General features: G+C 46.1%; 1 protein-coding gene across 5 annotated transcripts in view; it reads right to left on the reverse strand.

Annotated features, from left to right (window-relative positions):
* Positions 1–3,565: 3,565 nt before the first annotated feature.
* Positions 3,566–15,563, reverse strand: part of SGK1 (serum/glucocorticoid regulated kinase 1) — a 151,107-nt gene continuing 139,109 nt past the window's right edge. Inside the window, exons 1-12 of one of the 5 annotated variants that reach the window (XM_055264599.2) lie at positions 12,605–15,262; positions 9,136–9,211; positions 8,651–8,726; positions 8,100–8,204; positions 7,907–7,990; positions 7,656–7,787; positions 7,295–7,407; positions 6,517–6,640; positions 5,963–6,058; positions 5,341–5,496; positions 5,144–5,233; positions 3,566–4,755 (exon numbers count right to left, since the gene is read on the reverse strand). In XM_055264599.2, the coding sequence (XP_055120574.1) occupies positions 4,588–4,755; positions 5,144–5,233; positions 5,341–5,496; positions 5,963–6,058; positions 6,517–6,640; positions 7,295–7,407; positions 7,656–7,787; positions 7,907–7,990; positions 8,100–8,204; positions 8,651–8,726; positions 9,136–9,211; positions 12,605–12,764 (1,380 nt within the window). In that variant the 5' untranslated portion in view covers positions 12,765–15,262 and the 3' untranslated portion in view covers positions 3,566–4,587. Of the gene's footprint in view, positions 4,756–5,143; positions 5,234–5,340; positions 5,497–5,962; positions 6,059–6,516; positions 6,641–7,294; positions 7,408–7,655; positions 7,788–7,906; positions 7,991–8,099; positions 8,205–8,650; positions 8,727–9,135; positions 9,212–9,359; positions 9,740–10,170; positions 10,713–12,604; positions 15,263–15,563 lie in introns of those variants that run through there. The other 4 variants (XM_055264608.2, XM_055264614.2, XM_055264593.2 and 1 more) reach the window with 4 other exon arrangements.

A 15,563-nucleotide genomic window follows, 5' to 3' on the forward strand; every position in this document is an offset into this window, starting at 1 on the left:
CATGATTTGACTTTTTTTTTTTTTTTTTTTGAGACGGAGTCTCGCTCTGTTGCCCAGGCTGGAGTGCAGTGGTGCAATCTCGGCTCACTGCAAGCTCTGCCTCCTGGGTTCATGCCATTCTCCTGCCTCAGCCTCCCAAGTAGCTGGGACTACAGGCGCCCCCCACTACGCCCGGCTAATTTTTCTGTATTTTTAGTAGAGACGGGGTTTCATCGTGTTAGCCAGGATGGTCTCGATCTCCTGACCTCGTGACCCGCCCGTCTCGGCCTCCCAAAGTGCTGGGATTACAGGCGTGAGCCACCGCACCCGGCCTGACATGATTTGACTTTTGATCTCACCACTTACTGACCAGCTAATGACCGTTCTGGCCATTTTGACATCACAGCATTGTTATGAAGAGCAAACACCTTGAGTACAGAATACTTAGAACAGCCAGGCATGGTGGCTCACGCCTGTTATCCCAGCACTTAGGGAGCTCGGGACCAGCCTGGGCAACATGGTGAAACCACCTCTCCGCAAAAGACTTATTAAGAAACAAAACGTTGTTTACTTGGTTGGCTGAAGTGGGAGGATCACCTGAGTCCAGGAGGTTGAGGCTGCAGTGAGCCATGATTGTACCACTGTTCTCCAGCCCAGACAATAGAGATCGTGCCTCAAAAACAAACCAAAAAATCCAACTTAGAACAATGTCTGACACATAATAAGAGCTCAGTAGAATTAGCTATTACGATTATAATCCAGTTCTCAGGGCCTGTATCCTATTAGAGTTCCTAGAATTAGTTAGGAAGAATCTTAGAGCTTCCCTTCTATGAAGCCTGCTCTAGGCACCCGACCCCACAGAGAGCCTCTGGACTTCTGGAGTTCCCTTTACCCCTTGTTCACTTCCTGTCACATGTTAAGGGTAGTGCCCTGTCTCCCCAGGTGGATGGCAAATTCTGTAAGGGCAGTGATTGACTTATTCTTTTTGGTAGCAGTGGTTTTAGAGTCACATTTTAGCTTATTAGAATCTTAGCTGAATTGGTTCCCCCAAACCCATATTTGAGTAGACCTACAGCTGGAGAGCTATGGAGAAGACAATTATCCCTTTTCCAATCAATTGTCGTGCTCAAAGGCAGGCTGGCTGGGGCTCAGGGAATGTGCTGGCAGGGATATGCCCTGCTCCCTTAGGTAAAAGATACCTCTGCACACACATTATTTGACAGTACAGTACTTAGTAAATATTTGTCATTTGTTTATTGATCTCTTGTTCTTTCTTGACTTCCCTGTTCTTGCCTTGTTCTCTTCCCACCCACTTGTGCTTGATCTTATCTCCCAACTGGGTGACAATGTTTGGGTCTCCTCTGGCACCTTTTGATTCTGGAGAAACACAATTCAGATCTTCTATGTGAAGTGATGGACTACAATCCAATAAACTAGATTTCTACCTTCAAAACATAAAAATCTTTGTAACTCGTGACTGGCCCATCTGAGTTATCTATAATTAGATTGCAGATTCCTAAGCCCACTTGAACTGTGTTCAGATCAAAATGAGATTTAAGCACTTTTTGTTCAAGGAGGAATTCATAACTGTTATTGAGAATGAGAATGAGGGGGAATATGCAATGAGTCTCTATGTTAGAGCTGGCATCAATCTTTACTAGGAAAATACATGCTTTGGACTTTTTTTCTTTTCTTTTTCTTTTCTTTTCTTTTTTTTTTTTTTTTTTTTTTTGAGACAGAGCCTCACTCTGTTGCCCAGGCTCGAGTGCAGTGGCCTGATCTCGGCTCACTGCAAGCTCCACCTCCCGGGTTCACGCCATTCTCCTGCCTCAGCCTCTCGAGTAGCTGGGACTACAGGCGCCCACCACCACGCCTGGCTAATTTTTTGTATTTTTAGTAGAGACGGGGTTTCACCGTGTTAGCCAGGATGGCCTCGATCTCCTGACCTCGTGATCCGCCCACCTCGGCCTCCCAAAGTGCTGGGATTACAAGCGTGAGCCACCGCGCCTGGCCTTGCTTTGGACTCTTATTGGTCAACTGGGCCCAGTAGGGAATTGAACACGTAGCTAATGCCTGTAGAGCAGTAGTAAGTCAACTGCAGAGCATGACCTGTGGCCCACCTTGAGCAAAAAGCTATCTACTTGCTTTCATCTTCTTCCTTCATTAGATTATGAGGGAGAAGAACTCGGTTATCTCTGAACACCTGTTTGGCGCTTGGAAATCTTGTGGGGTAGGAGAGGGGGACTGAGGCAAAGTGAGGTGAGACCCAAGAGCAAGGATAAGAGGAAAAAAAGCTCACAGCTTTCCCTTGGGGAAATCCCTGTGCAAACTGGAAGGTCAGGGTAGCCGGGGTGCAGCAGACCTACAGGGTGCTTGTGCAATTAAGGCAGCAGCAACATCAACTGTTTGGGGATTCCCTGATTACTTGTTAGGTATTTGTGTGGAAGGCCTAGAAGAGTCAAAAAGTCCAAACGCTTTGGACTTAAGATCTCCTAGGATGGTACCACCTTGCTTTCTCCCGCAGAACATATCACAGTGGGGTGAGCTCTAGGAGTGGGCTCTACCATGCAGCCCCAGAGCCTGCTGGGCCCTTAGGGTGCTAGGAAGACATTGGCTCAAGAGGCTTCAGTCCAAGCCAGGGATGAGCTCCTTCAGGCTCCCTTTACTGAGCTCACTCTAGACCTAGATCAACTCCAGGTACTGTCAGAAACCAGATGTCCAGCCAAGTCAGCTTTTTGGGAACATATCCACTTATTTAAAACATTCTCCCCAGCACTTTGGGAAGCCAAGGCAGACAGATAATTTGAGGCCAGGGATTCAAGACCAGCCTGGCCCACATGGTGAAATCCCGTCTCTACTAAAATACAAAAATTAGCCAGGCATGGTGGTGCACGCCTGTAGTCCCAGCTACTCAGGAGGCTGAGGTGGGGGAATCACATGAGCCCAGGAGGCAGAGGCTGCAGTGAACCAAGATCACACCACTGCACTCCAGCCTGGGCAACAGAGTAAGACCGCGTCTCAAAAAAAAAAAAAAAAAATTCTCACCCTCTTGAGTGGCATTCTCCTAAACTTCACAGACTATTTCTCAATTTCCATCTCAACTAACTGCTTTAAGTCTGCCTTCTTCATCAGGCTCTGGAAGGGCAGAGTTGTCTGCTTTGTCCACTACGATATCCTGAGCACTCGCAATACAGCCCAGCCTGGAGTAGGCTTTCAAATATTCCTAGAAAGAATTACCTGTAACTGAAGACAAGCCAAATGTCAAGACAAATAGTCCAACTTCACAAGACAGGCAATAAATACAGGAAGCATTACTTCACAGCAATCCTTGCAAGATGAGTAAATTGCAAAGGATTTCTTTGGATGGATTTATGAATGACAGACACCATAAACTGCTGCTAAAAAGGCCTGGAATCTAGGTTGGCTTTAAGACCATCCTATACTGCCCTGGAGTCAGAAACCACTGCTGTTGGGAGCAAACCACTAAGCAGGAAATTACAGCAGGATTTTCATGGTTTTCAATTTTAAACTAACCCATGATTACCCCCTTAACCAAAATATACAAAATAACACATGACACAATATATGTAAATATTTTTCAAGGTTTTATTGCAAACCAAAATCAGTTTATCACACACAAAAAAAGTTGTGTGATGGGATGAGGGAAGGATTGTACATATTATAACCATGTTAATTACAGTACATTAAAATGGTGGTTTACATTACAAATAAGCCTGTAAGTTTAAATATACTAGTGTTATAACCCAATGTACAGACGTTCTTTATACAATACATACAATTATCAGGAATGCAAAAAAAAAAAAAACAACATAAATAATGCCCATTTTACAGGTGACATTTTAAACAATGAAAAACACCAACGGCTCTGACTGACAACTGGGGCATTGGTCCATAAAAACCCTTTCTAAAAATAGAAATATTTGTAGCAGCAATGCTTTCTTTAAGCATCTGAATACGAGTCATTGCAAGACCATTTCAATGAATTTTAGTTATTAACCATATCTTACAAAAAAGTCTACACATAAATTTATCTTCCAAATATGGAAGAAACAAACAATGTCCCACGTTGTAGTGTCCTGCAAGTGTCACATTGATGCTTATAACAAAATCCATCTGTGATCAGGCATACCACACTCACACGACTGTTCACACAGCATATCCACAAGGGAAAATAAAGAACTGAAACACTGCAATAGGAAAAGCTTTGGAGCTAACACAATCTCTTCAGAAAAGGCACATTTCATAATATTCGTCATCACAGCCCAGAGAGAACTGCAGGAGACCTTTTTTAGAACAGCGTCCGCTTTCTAAAAACTCCTGCCTCTGTCTAAGGCGGCACTCTAACGCTCGTTTCAGAGATAGCACCACGTTGGAAGGAAGAATCAAAATGAAAACCTCATGAGCTCACTGAGGAGGATGTGCTCTTCAAAAAGCTTCCAGCAAACAGTGTGCAATAAGATTGCTAAGCTTCCAGAGATGTGCAAATTCTCTTGTAAGATGTCCTGTCAGCTGGCGGCTCCACCAAAAGGCTAACTAAAACATTCAGAAACACACATAAAATCCTTTAAAACCAAGCTCTAACAGTGTTCAGAGGAAAGAGTCCGTGGGAGGCGCATAGGAGAAGCCTAGGAAAGCCTCGGCAGCTTCCTTGACGCTGGCTGTGACAAGGACGCTGTCAGGGGACTTGCCGATGGAGTTGGGGACAGGCTCTTCGGTAAACTCAGGGTCAAAGTGCCGCAGGTCGTTGGGCCCACTCTGTGATGGGAAGGGAAAAACACTCTTGTCAAGAAATCACACTGGACACAGGACAGGGAAATCTTGCCCAGGCTTTAAATACCAAGTTTAAGTCTTACATCAACTTCCATAATCACCCACTTCAAGCACAAAATCTCAAAAGGCTACGCACAGTTTAAACATAATAATGTTCACTTGTTGCCTTTTGATGTTTCTAATTGATAAATGTGTTTAAAAATTATGGGAGCCTTGTTGGGACACAAAAATGTACTTTTTATGTAGGTAAAATAATGGGTTTATGGAGAAAACATCTGCCAATGTATTCCTTCCAACCCTCCCCCAGACAATTCTGAATTAAAATAAATGCCCTTTGGGCTTCTCTATACTTAGAAGAGAGACAGATACTCACCACATTTGGGTTAAAAGGGGGAGTAATCTTCTTATTAATGAGATCATCCCAGTTAATTAGGGAGAAGAAGACATGACTCTTAATCTCCATCTGTTGATAAGAAACCGAAGATTAATTTAGACAGGTGCATTCAATAAGGGCAGGGAGGTCTAGTGCACGTCCCAGCTGGCCCAGGAGAACAGGAAAACATCACTCACAAAGTCATCCTTGGCCCCGAGCCGCTTTGTCCTGTCCTTCTGCAGGAGGCCCTCCAGGAGATGTCTTGCGGAATTTGTAATATTTGGTTTCAACTGGAGGGGCTTGTTCAGAATGTTGTCATACATTTCAGCTGTGTTTCGGCTATAAAAAGGAGGCTGAAAGAAGGGGAAAATTACTTTAGACTTAATTGGAAGTTTCATACGGCATATATTACCAGTAGAGAAAAAGATATAAACTGCAATATTAGGCTTGATTTGAGAAACTCTCCCCACCTCAATGCTTTCTTTTCCCTTGCTATTTAAGTGTCTGTCTACCTTGCAACCCGTGTATGTTTGTGTGTGTGTGTGTGTGTGTGTGTGTGTGTGGAGGGTGAGGGGATAGATATGTTAATAAGTGGTAGTTTTTCACCACTGCACAGGTTAAATGTGGTCCTATCTAGCAAAATGTGAAATGCACAAAAGAACTAAGTGATTATTCTTATGAAATATAAAATAATATGCCTCTTAGCTGCTTTTGATAAGCGTACTGATAAGGGCAAGACACAATGGCCAAGCATGGGCTGTGTGAAGACAATATTGTAGGGAGCAGGCAGTGTTCCATGGTTCCCAAGGTGCCACTCACCAGGCCATACAGCATCTCATATAAGACGGCTCCCAGGCACCACCAGTCCACGGTCCTGTCATAAGGCTGCTTATGAAGCACCTCAGGTGCGAGATACTGAAACACAGACCAGGGAAACAAGAGTTTAGAACCTGCGAAAGCAGGCAATCCCACGACCACACATTTAGTTTGAAAAAGCTGAGTGACCCAGAGCCAGCTTGGAAGATAGATTATCTTTAGATTCCTTCCTGATAAAACTGCTGGACTTTTTGAGGGTGACTGGCTACCTATGTGTACTGACATTTAGGAAACTGCTGGGCACTTGATATCTCTTACTTAGGGATTTAGAAAGTTTTTATGATGCAGATCTTACAAACAGCTACTTTTCAGTAAAGGAACAGAAGGACTTGAGATTTCTCATGCTACATCAAACAGCAAATGTATTTTATTTGCACTGTATTGTACTAAGATATCTCTGAGAGGAGTTTACTCTTTTTGGTAGTTAAATGCATGATTGTCCATCTCTCTCCTGGAAGGCAGGGGTAAACCAGGCCCCAAACCAAGACAGCGCCTACCTCCGGCGTGCCACAGAAGGTGGATGTCGTGCTGTTGTGTTCAATGTTCTCCTTGCAGAGTCCGAAGTCAGTAAGGACAATGTGTCCCTGTGAATCTAGCAAAATATTCTCTGGTTTTAAGTCTCTGTAAAAAAGTGAATAGAAAAGTAGTTGCACAAGTTAATTTCACTTCATAAGATATCCTCTTAAAGATAATTGCTAAAGGTATTAGAGGCATTTTAGGTTCACCGTAGTTGTGTAGTGAAGAAAAAAGGGAGCCCTTGTTCTGCTCATCTATTCTGGATTAGGCACAATCCTACTTGGCTGGTTCCCCCTTGGCACTTAGTCAAGCCAGCTCACGTGCTAGAGGATCTGGTTTTAGGCAACCAAGTTGCACATAAACACAAATTATTTTAAGGCCCTATGAAGGAGCCAGTGCTGCATCTCCTTTATACCCAGACAGGTAGCCTTAAGAGCTCTCAGTCTTGGCCGGGCACGGCGGCTCACGCTTGTAATCCCAGCATTTTGGGAAGCCGAGGTGGGCGGATCACGAGGTCAGGAGATCGAGACCATGGTGAAACCCCGTCTCTACTAAGAAAGTACAAAAAAATTAGCCGGGCATGGTGGCGGGCACCTGTAGTCCCAGCTACTCGGAGAGGCTGAGGCAGGAGAACGGCAGGAACCCGGGAGGCGGAGCTTGCAGTGAGCCGAGATTGCGCCACTGCACTCCAGCCTGGGTGACAGAGCGAGACTCCGTCTCAAAAAAAAAAAAAAAAAAAAAAAGAGCTCTCAGTCTTACCTATAAACGATGTTCAGTGAATGCAGGTAGCCCAAGGCACTGGCTATTTCAGCAGCATAGAAACGAGCCCGTGGTTCCAGGAAGCAGCGTTCCCTCTGGAGATGGTAGAACAACTGCAGGAGACAGAACAAAGTCAGTCTGGGTTGCAAATGAATTTAATTAGTTTTGACATATACAGCAAAAGAACAACTGCAGGAAGTGGCCCCAAGTAATCTATTAACTATAAACCTGACAGGTTGAAGGAAATGCTAATTCTGGTAACATTCTCCCCACCAAGTATCTCTGAAAACTTTCTTCTCAAACTAAAACAAAGCAGGCTGTGCAGAGACACTAAGAGTTGACTTGTATTCCTCCTGCTCACCTCTCCACCATTAATGTAGTCTAGGACAAAGTACAATTTGTCAGCAGTCTGGAAAGAGAAGTGAAGGCCCACCAGGAAAGGGTGCTTCACATTCTTCAACAGAACATTCCGCTCCGACATAATATGCTTCTCCTAGGAAAATGACGATTCAGATTTAGTGGCAAGTTTCAACTTGGCACCAACATTCCAAGATCAAGATTATTCAAGGAGTGTCTACCTCCGATGCCAGCCCCATCAAGCACATCTCATACCTCTTTCTTTTTCAGGATTGCTTTCTTCTGTAAAACTTTGACTGCATAGAACACTTCTTCTGCCTTGTGTCTTGCTAGAAGAACCTGAAATTTCAATTTAAAAAAATCATATCATTTTTCTATCCTCATCCAGGGAGAATGTAAAAGAGGACACAAAGGAAGTGTACCAAAAGATCTTCAGATTTGAAATTACCTTTCCAAAACTGCCCTTCCCGATCACTTTCAAGAAGTGAAAGTCAGATGGTTTAGCATGAGGATTGGACGACGGGCCAAGGTTGATTTGCTGAGAAGGACTTGGCTAAAAAAAAAAAAAAGAATTTCTTTTAGTATCATTGTTTCAAAGGAAGACATCTATAATACAAACGATGTAGAAGATGTTACATCTACAAACGACTAAGGCAAATGCCCATACATCTATAAACATTCAAAACTACATTTCATGACAAGTCATTTCAAATGAGTATGAAAACTGCACACAATCATGTTGTTTCAGACAGAGAAAACCTTTTTATGAAATATGCCTTTTAAAATAACCACTTTGGAGGTAAAATATGCCCAGGAAAAAATAAAATAATATTCTGACTCAATACTTAAATATTTGTATCACTTGTTATGCCCTAAAGTAATGAAGCATTCCTGCCTTGATACTAATTTCTAGAAATGCTATTTTAATCCATTAATGTAGGAATACTAACTGACTCCCTTACAGTTCTCCACAGATGCACGGCACATAGAAAAACTTACTGGAGGAGAAGGGTTGGCATTCATAAGCTCAGGCTCCTGAGGTTGGGAGATTTTCAAGATGGACTGAACTTCAGGGCTGCAGGGAATAAAGGGCACGATTTAGAATCCAGCTCGCCACTAGGGGGCATACCAACATCAAAAGTGAGTTTCTGGCTCTACCGACTTCTACCTGGATAATTCACTGTTTAAACTGTAAATACCCCAATACATTAGTCACTTAAAGAAAATAGTAAACCCCATTAAATACAGAAATAAGGATTGTTGCTCATGGAGAAAGGCCGTGAATTCGGCCGACACGAACCATTTATCTTACATCTCCAGTTCAAGCCAAATCAGCAAATTAATGTTTAAAATGTGTCAAATATATTAGAATTTAAGGAAAAATGAGATCCCCACCCCAGAAGTCTTCGCCGTGATGAGAATATTTACCGCTGGCAAATTCAAACTATACTAGTTATTATTTCCTCAAATCCGGTCAAACTTACTGTTTGCATGCATAGGAGTTATTGGCAATCTTCTGAATAAAGTCGTTCAGACCCATCCTCCTCTGCTTCATGAAAGCTGTGGATGAAGGAGGAGAAATAAAGAAACGTTTAGACGGCTTCATAACGTCCGGCGCGACATACACTGATCTGATCCGGGACTTTCAAAAGATTTCCACTTTGCGTCCCCTGGAGCAGAGGTCCCGCAAGATTTTTCCCGCACTCACCGATGAGAATTGCCACCATGCCCCTCATCCTGGAGTAAGTGAGGGTGCCCTTAGCAGCCTCGGTTTTAACCGTCATCACCACCACGGGGAGACAGAAAGACGTCAGCGCTCGAAGACCGGATCGGCGTATGCTGCGCCGGGCCGCGCGCTCGGCCTTATAAACAAGGCACCGCCGCGGGGGCGGGGCCTGCCGGACAATGAGAAGTGGCCCCGCCCTTCGCCTCGCCCCTCGCCCCGCCCCGACCGCCTCGCGGTTTGTTGGCGGCTACGCTGCCTGCGGCGGGCGGTTCTGTCCCCATTGAGAGGGCGAGCCCCGGGCGGGGGCGCGAGGACCGCCCGGGGACGGCCTGGCGCGGGGCCGTTATCAGTCTCCATCGGCTCCTGGGGCAGGAGAGAGGGAACGCGCCGGCGGAGGGCGCGGGGAGGGCCGGAGAGCCCGGGGTAGTTTTCCACCTCTCATTTATTCCGCCTCCCGAGAAAGCCGGGTTCGCAGCGCCGAAGCGCTTCCCGGCGGGTGCGCGGCGGCCACGGTGGCTTCGCTCACTCTCCCTGCAGATTCCTTCTCCCCGGCCTGGCGCCGTCCTGCGGCGGGACCCCCACCGTCCTCCCTAGCCGGAGCTGGCGGTGCGCGCCACCCTCCGGGGTATATCCCTGGGGCGCAGGGCTGCGCGCGCGACCTCGCCTTGCCAGGTCCTCCAGTTCCCGCCGCCGGGACCCCGGCCCCGAGAACTCCGACGAAAGCCGGCCCCTGCCGCCGAGCCGCTCTGGGGAAGTGAGCCAAGTCCCCAGCGGGGCAGGCGGCGGCGCTTACCCAGTCCGCTCAGTAGGAAGGACTCGCTCCTCTTCTGCGCCTCGGCCCTCTTTTTGTGGCGGGGCCGCAGCAGGGACTCGAGCCGGGCCCTGGCCAGCGCGCCCTGCATCTCCCCCATAGGCAGCGGGCGGCGGGGCGCGCGGCAGACGAGAGCGACCGGCGAGCACTGACGTTTCCTTGAAGGAGCCGCCGTGACTCAGGCCGGGCAAGATTTCCTGCCCCGAGTCCCAAAACAAACAAATGGCCCTTGTGCACGGTCGGGTCGCTTCCGAAAACGCCTTTTTTGTGCTTTTGGCCAAAACCAAGCAAGGCTGAAAAATCCCAGAACTTGGAAGAGGAGGAAGGAAGGAAAGAAAGAGGGAAAGGGGGGAGGGAGAGGTCAGGAATGTGGAGGGGAGGGGGCGGAAATAAAAGTCGTCTCTGCACTAAAGGAAAAAGTACAATCTGCATTTCACTTTTTTTTTCGAAGTAATCTCTGAGAACATTTTGTCCGTTCCGCATGTAATTTTTTTCCTTGCATTTTTAATCTCTGCCATGCCAAGAACACGTGAGGAGGTAACAAGCGAAGGGAGGGGTAGCTTTGCCCGGGGGCCGACCTGGCGTGACCCGGGCATCCTCGATTCCTCTATGGGGCCTGCTCCTCTCCCGCTGTCCCATCTGAAAACCCTGCAGGTCATGATACATGGTCTTAAAATCGTCCCTACCCACCCTGGGTTTAACTCAAGGCTGCCCAGGACTTCTTAGTTTTGCCACCTCGCTCGCTCTTTATGTGAATCCCACATAAACTGTGACTTTATCCTGAAAGATTAGCCGGGTGACTCCGCTGCAGAAGGCAGGGAAGAGAGGGAAGCTGGAGGCGGCGGCCCGGACTCTGCAGAGCAGCGATGCCGGTGCCTTCCAGTAACCCCGCGGCTGGGGGATGTCTGGGAGCCGCAGCCTGACCGCCGGCGAGGGGACGTGAGCCAGTGCTGGCCGGGAAGCCGCGAGCACAGCGACTGGGCCCGGAGCTGGCAGTTACAAGTTACCACTATTCATAGGGCCAGGTACCTGGCGCTCGCTGTTGCTGTCTGCGGTGGCTGCCCTGCCATGACCTCTTGCTGCCAAGGGCTCTGCCATTTTAAAGTTGCCTACTGGATCTGGCACAGTCCCGAAATACCAGCTGTCAAACCAGGAATAGCATGTGAAACGCCTTTTCCTTGGTCTTGGGCAGGGGTTTGTTTTGCAGGCAAAACCACCCCCACTTGCCCTAAAGTGAGCTCTAGTCTCAACTCCTTGGTTTGCTTTGTTGCAACAGTCCCAAACCGAGAGAAGGGAAACACACATTCTCTCTCCTGGAGTCTGGCTGGGAAAGTTTGCTCAGTGCCCACACTTATAAAAAGCATTTACTGGGGCCGGGCGCAGTGGCTCACGCCTGTAATCCCAGCACTTTGGGAGGCCCAGGCGGGCGGATCACGAGGTCAAGAGATCTAGACCATCCTGGCTAACACGGTGAAACCCCGTCTCTACTGAAAATAGAAAAACTAGCCAGGCGTGGTGGCGCGTGCCTGTAGTCCCAGCTACTCGGGAGGCTGAGGCAGGAGAATCGCTTGAACCCGGGAGGCGGAGGTTGCAGTGAGCTGAGATCGTGCCACTGCACTGCAGCCTGGCAACAGAGCGAGACTCCGTCTCAAAAAAAAAAAAAAAAAAAAAAAAAAAAAAAAAAAAAATCACTTACTAGTACCTGAAATTGACATGCTAACCTAAAGCAATGTTTAGGCAATTTCAAATCACAGTAACTGGCCCATGTCTGCTTCCTTTTGTACGGAATCTTCATGGAATATGACTTTGTTATTGCCAATGCCACCCATATGTCATGTCCCACCTTTCAACTAGCCTAGGCCAGCCTAGCTCTGCTCCCACCTGGTTCCTTCCCCTCTTGAGAGAGCAGATTTTTTTTTTTTTTTTTTTTTTTTTTTTTGAGACGGAGTCTTTCTCTGTCCCCCAGGCTGGAGTGCGGTGGCGCGATCTCGGCTCACCGCAACCTCCACCTCCTGGGTTCACGCCATTCTCCTGCCTCAGCCTCCCGAGTAGCTGGGACCACAGGCGCCCGCCAACACGCCCGGCTAATTTTTTTGTATTTTTTTAGTAGAGACGGGGTTTCACCGTGTTAGCCAGGATGGTCTCGATCTCCTGACCTCGTGATCCACCCGCCTCGGCCTCCCAAAGTGCTGGGATTACAGGCTTGAGCCACCGCGCCCGGCCCAAGAGAGAGCAGATTTTGCCCAGGCTGCCGAGAAACATCAACCTGCACACAGACTTTTCATGTTTGTTTTCAAACATTAAGAAACCTACAACCAGAGACCCTCTCCTACACCCCACCTTATGTGCCTTCCCCATGCCAAGTAACCCCAAATCCGCTGAGGCATCTGCAAAATACAGTACGGTAAGTACGAACCTTTCAAAGGGGGTTTTATAGCTTCTTCTTTCATTCTGCGGGTTGCCCAAGGATATGCAGGTTGGGGATTACTTCTGGAGGCTGGAGGTAGAGCCCAGTTATGGCTGGAATAAGCCTGCCTGCTACATGCCTCTGATAAGCTGGAACTCTGAGATGACATGAGAGCACGAGCCAGAAACGGCTATCCCTGTTCTGTTATGAGCCCCACTTTATATCAAGGCAATTTAAATACAGGAAGGGAGCAAGCTGCAAAGTTCAACACTGGGCCATTTATTCTCCCCATTGCGACATCACTCAGAAAATTACAGTCATCAGCGTCCTAGCTTTATTACACCCCCAGCACGCACACAAGAAATGTAACTTAACTGATGATCCTCACAAATCAGTCCGGAAAAAATTCAAAACACATGCACAGGGTTCATTTTCTCAGAGGCTCTGTGGCATGCATTCCGGGAGGAACGTGGCATTCAAGTCGGAGGGCTCTACGCGGAATAGAGAATAGATGCAACCGTATGATTTGTGGTTGGAAAAGAAAGGAACGTCTGATGTACTCCTTCCTCCCCTACCCTAATGTTCAGCACTTGGAGACGGATGGTCGGCTAAACTTATAATTTAACCGAGAGAATCAAGTTGTTGAGACTGGCTTTTCTTCCAACCGGATACCTGATGGGTGGAGCAGGCGCCCCCTGTTCTGTCCCAGCAACCTACTAAGACTTCCGAACAGGAAGGTGACACACGGCGGAGGGGTGCTTGGGGGGAAGGGGCGACGGGGGAGCTGTGTGTGACGCGCGCCTGTTAACACTGCACAGGCATTAGGTTGCCCTGTAGCTGCTATTCAAACGCTTGATCTATCCTTCCTTCCTGTCGCCAGCCTCTTTCTTTGGTCCAGATAGTCCTCCTACTGGGAGGAATCCGGCCCCTTTCCTCATACTCCCTGGTGGCGAAGCGGTCAGAGTAGCCTCCCGAACTGTTTGTAAATGCAACCTAGAGGGCGATCGAGTTATCTGGGAGAACTTGCACCATATACGCGACTTCCCCCACTTGTCTCCTGAGGTTCTATTGGTCCAGGGAATTTCTCTACACCACCTTGTGCAGTCATAGAAAATATAGACGGCTTGATATGAGATAGGCTAATTACCTCCCCACTCCTCCAAGCGAATTGTCTCACATTTATGTCTCGGTGCTGGGAAAATTGCAGTCAAAACCCTCAAGTGGGAATGACTGACCAGGATGAAAAGTTTGCACTGAAACTAAATGTTTCCCAGTGCGTGTGCATTTTAATGCTTCAGAAAAAATTTTTTCACTCTTCTATTTTATTTCTCTATAGTCTGATGGACTATAAATGCTAAAACCTGAGAGCTTCACAAAGATATGACTTTTTTCCATTTAATTTTAAAAGGCTTATAAATTACTGATATTTCTCAACATATTAGAGAAAATATTTTGAAAAATATTTTTATAAGGACTTAACCATATTCACTCTTAAGACACTTCTTAAATGTATCAGCTGTAATGGTCATGATTTCCCGGGTATGTTATCTTCCATTGATAACAAGGCAATATAATTGTTTCATACTGTTCAAAGTACCATCAATTTTAGAACAATCCTATGCAGAGTTTAAGTTCCCATACTTTTTGATTCATTGTTTGATGCTCATAGAAACCTTTCCTGGAACACCCTCAGAAAAGCTCATAGAAATACCAGAAAACATTATAATTATAGAAAACATAATTATTACTCTAGAGAGAAACTGAATGGATCAGTTTTTGTTGAAGGTTTGTCAGCAAAGGCATGTCTTTTTTTTTTTTACAGAAAATGATGATGACAAATGAGTTTATTCATTATAGCTATTGTAGACAAGTCACTGGCAATGGTGGTTATTTAAATGTCTATTTATAGACACAGGTTGTATAGTAATTATTACCTTCCATATTCATAACTGTCAAAATTGACATGCAAAAAGATAAGAATGTGATACAGTAGATAACTAAGAGAACACTATCTCTAATCATAGTGTTAAAAGTTATTAAAACCCACAAAACTAATTATTTCATTTATTGCAGGGCTTATTTTTTTCCAAGACAGAGGTGATAATATTCTACACCCATTCCTTCTAAAAAGTGAGCCCATAGGAAAATTGATGGGAGGGTAGGAACATGATTTGGTAGTAAATTTTTTATGTCATTCAGGGGATAAATTAAAGAGAAGCCAGTGGGAACACTTGACATGGGAGGAATGAGAAGCTTTTTTTTTTTTTTTTTTGAGATAGAGTTTCACTCTGTTGTCCAGGCTAGAGTACAGTGGTACAGTCACAGCTCACTGCATCCTCAACCTCCTGGGTTCAGGTGATCCTCCCACCTCGGACTCCTGAGTAGCTGGGGCCACAGGCACAAGCCACCATGCCTGGTTAATGTTTTTATCTTTTGTAGACACATGGTCTCACTGTGTTGCCCAGGCTGGTCTCAAACTCCTGGCTTCAAATGATCCTCCTGCCTCAGCTTCCCAAAGTGCTGGGATTGTAAGTGTAAGCCACTGCGCCTCACCTGAGGAATGCGAATCTACATAGCAAGAAACCAACAGATCTTTCTCAGGCTGAAAACTTACCCATCTCCATCTTGGCAATGTTGTCAATGTCTGATTTAGTATAATCCAATCAATGATTAAAAAAAAAAAAAAACACCAGCTAGAATGCAATATGATAGGTAAGGAATCGTATGTATGTGACAACTTTATTTTTGGTTCTCAGGATTGACCTGGAAAATGGTGTCCACAGAACTTTACATAAGATTATGGAAAATGATACATTGGTCTGGACAGAAGAGTAAATTGGAAAAATTTGTAAGTCAATATTTAATACTATTGGTAAACTCGAGAGGACTGTGGTGGCCAGGTGCAGGGGCTCACGCCTCTAATCCCAGCACTTTGGGAGGTTGAAGCAGGAGGATCAGTTGAGCTCAG

This window comes from Symphalangus syndactylus, chromosome 2 (assembly GCF_028878055.3).
Source record: "Symphalangus syndactylus isolate Jambi chromosome 2, NHGRI_mSymSyn1-v2.1_pri, whole genome shotgun sequence".
In the NCBI taxonomy this organism is placed as follows: Eukaryota; Metazoa; Chordata; class Mammalia; order Primates; family Hylobatidae; genus Symphalangus; species Symphalangus syndactylus.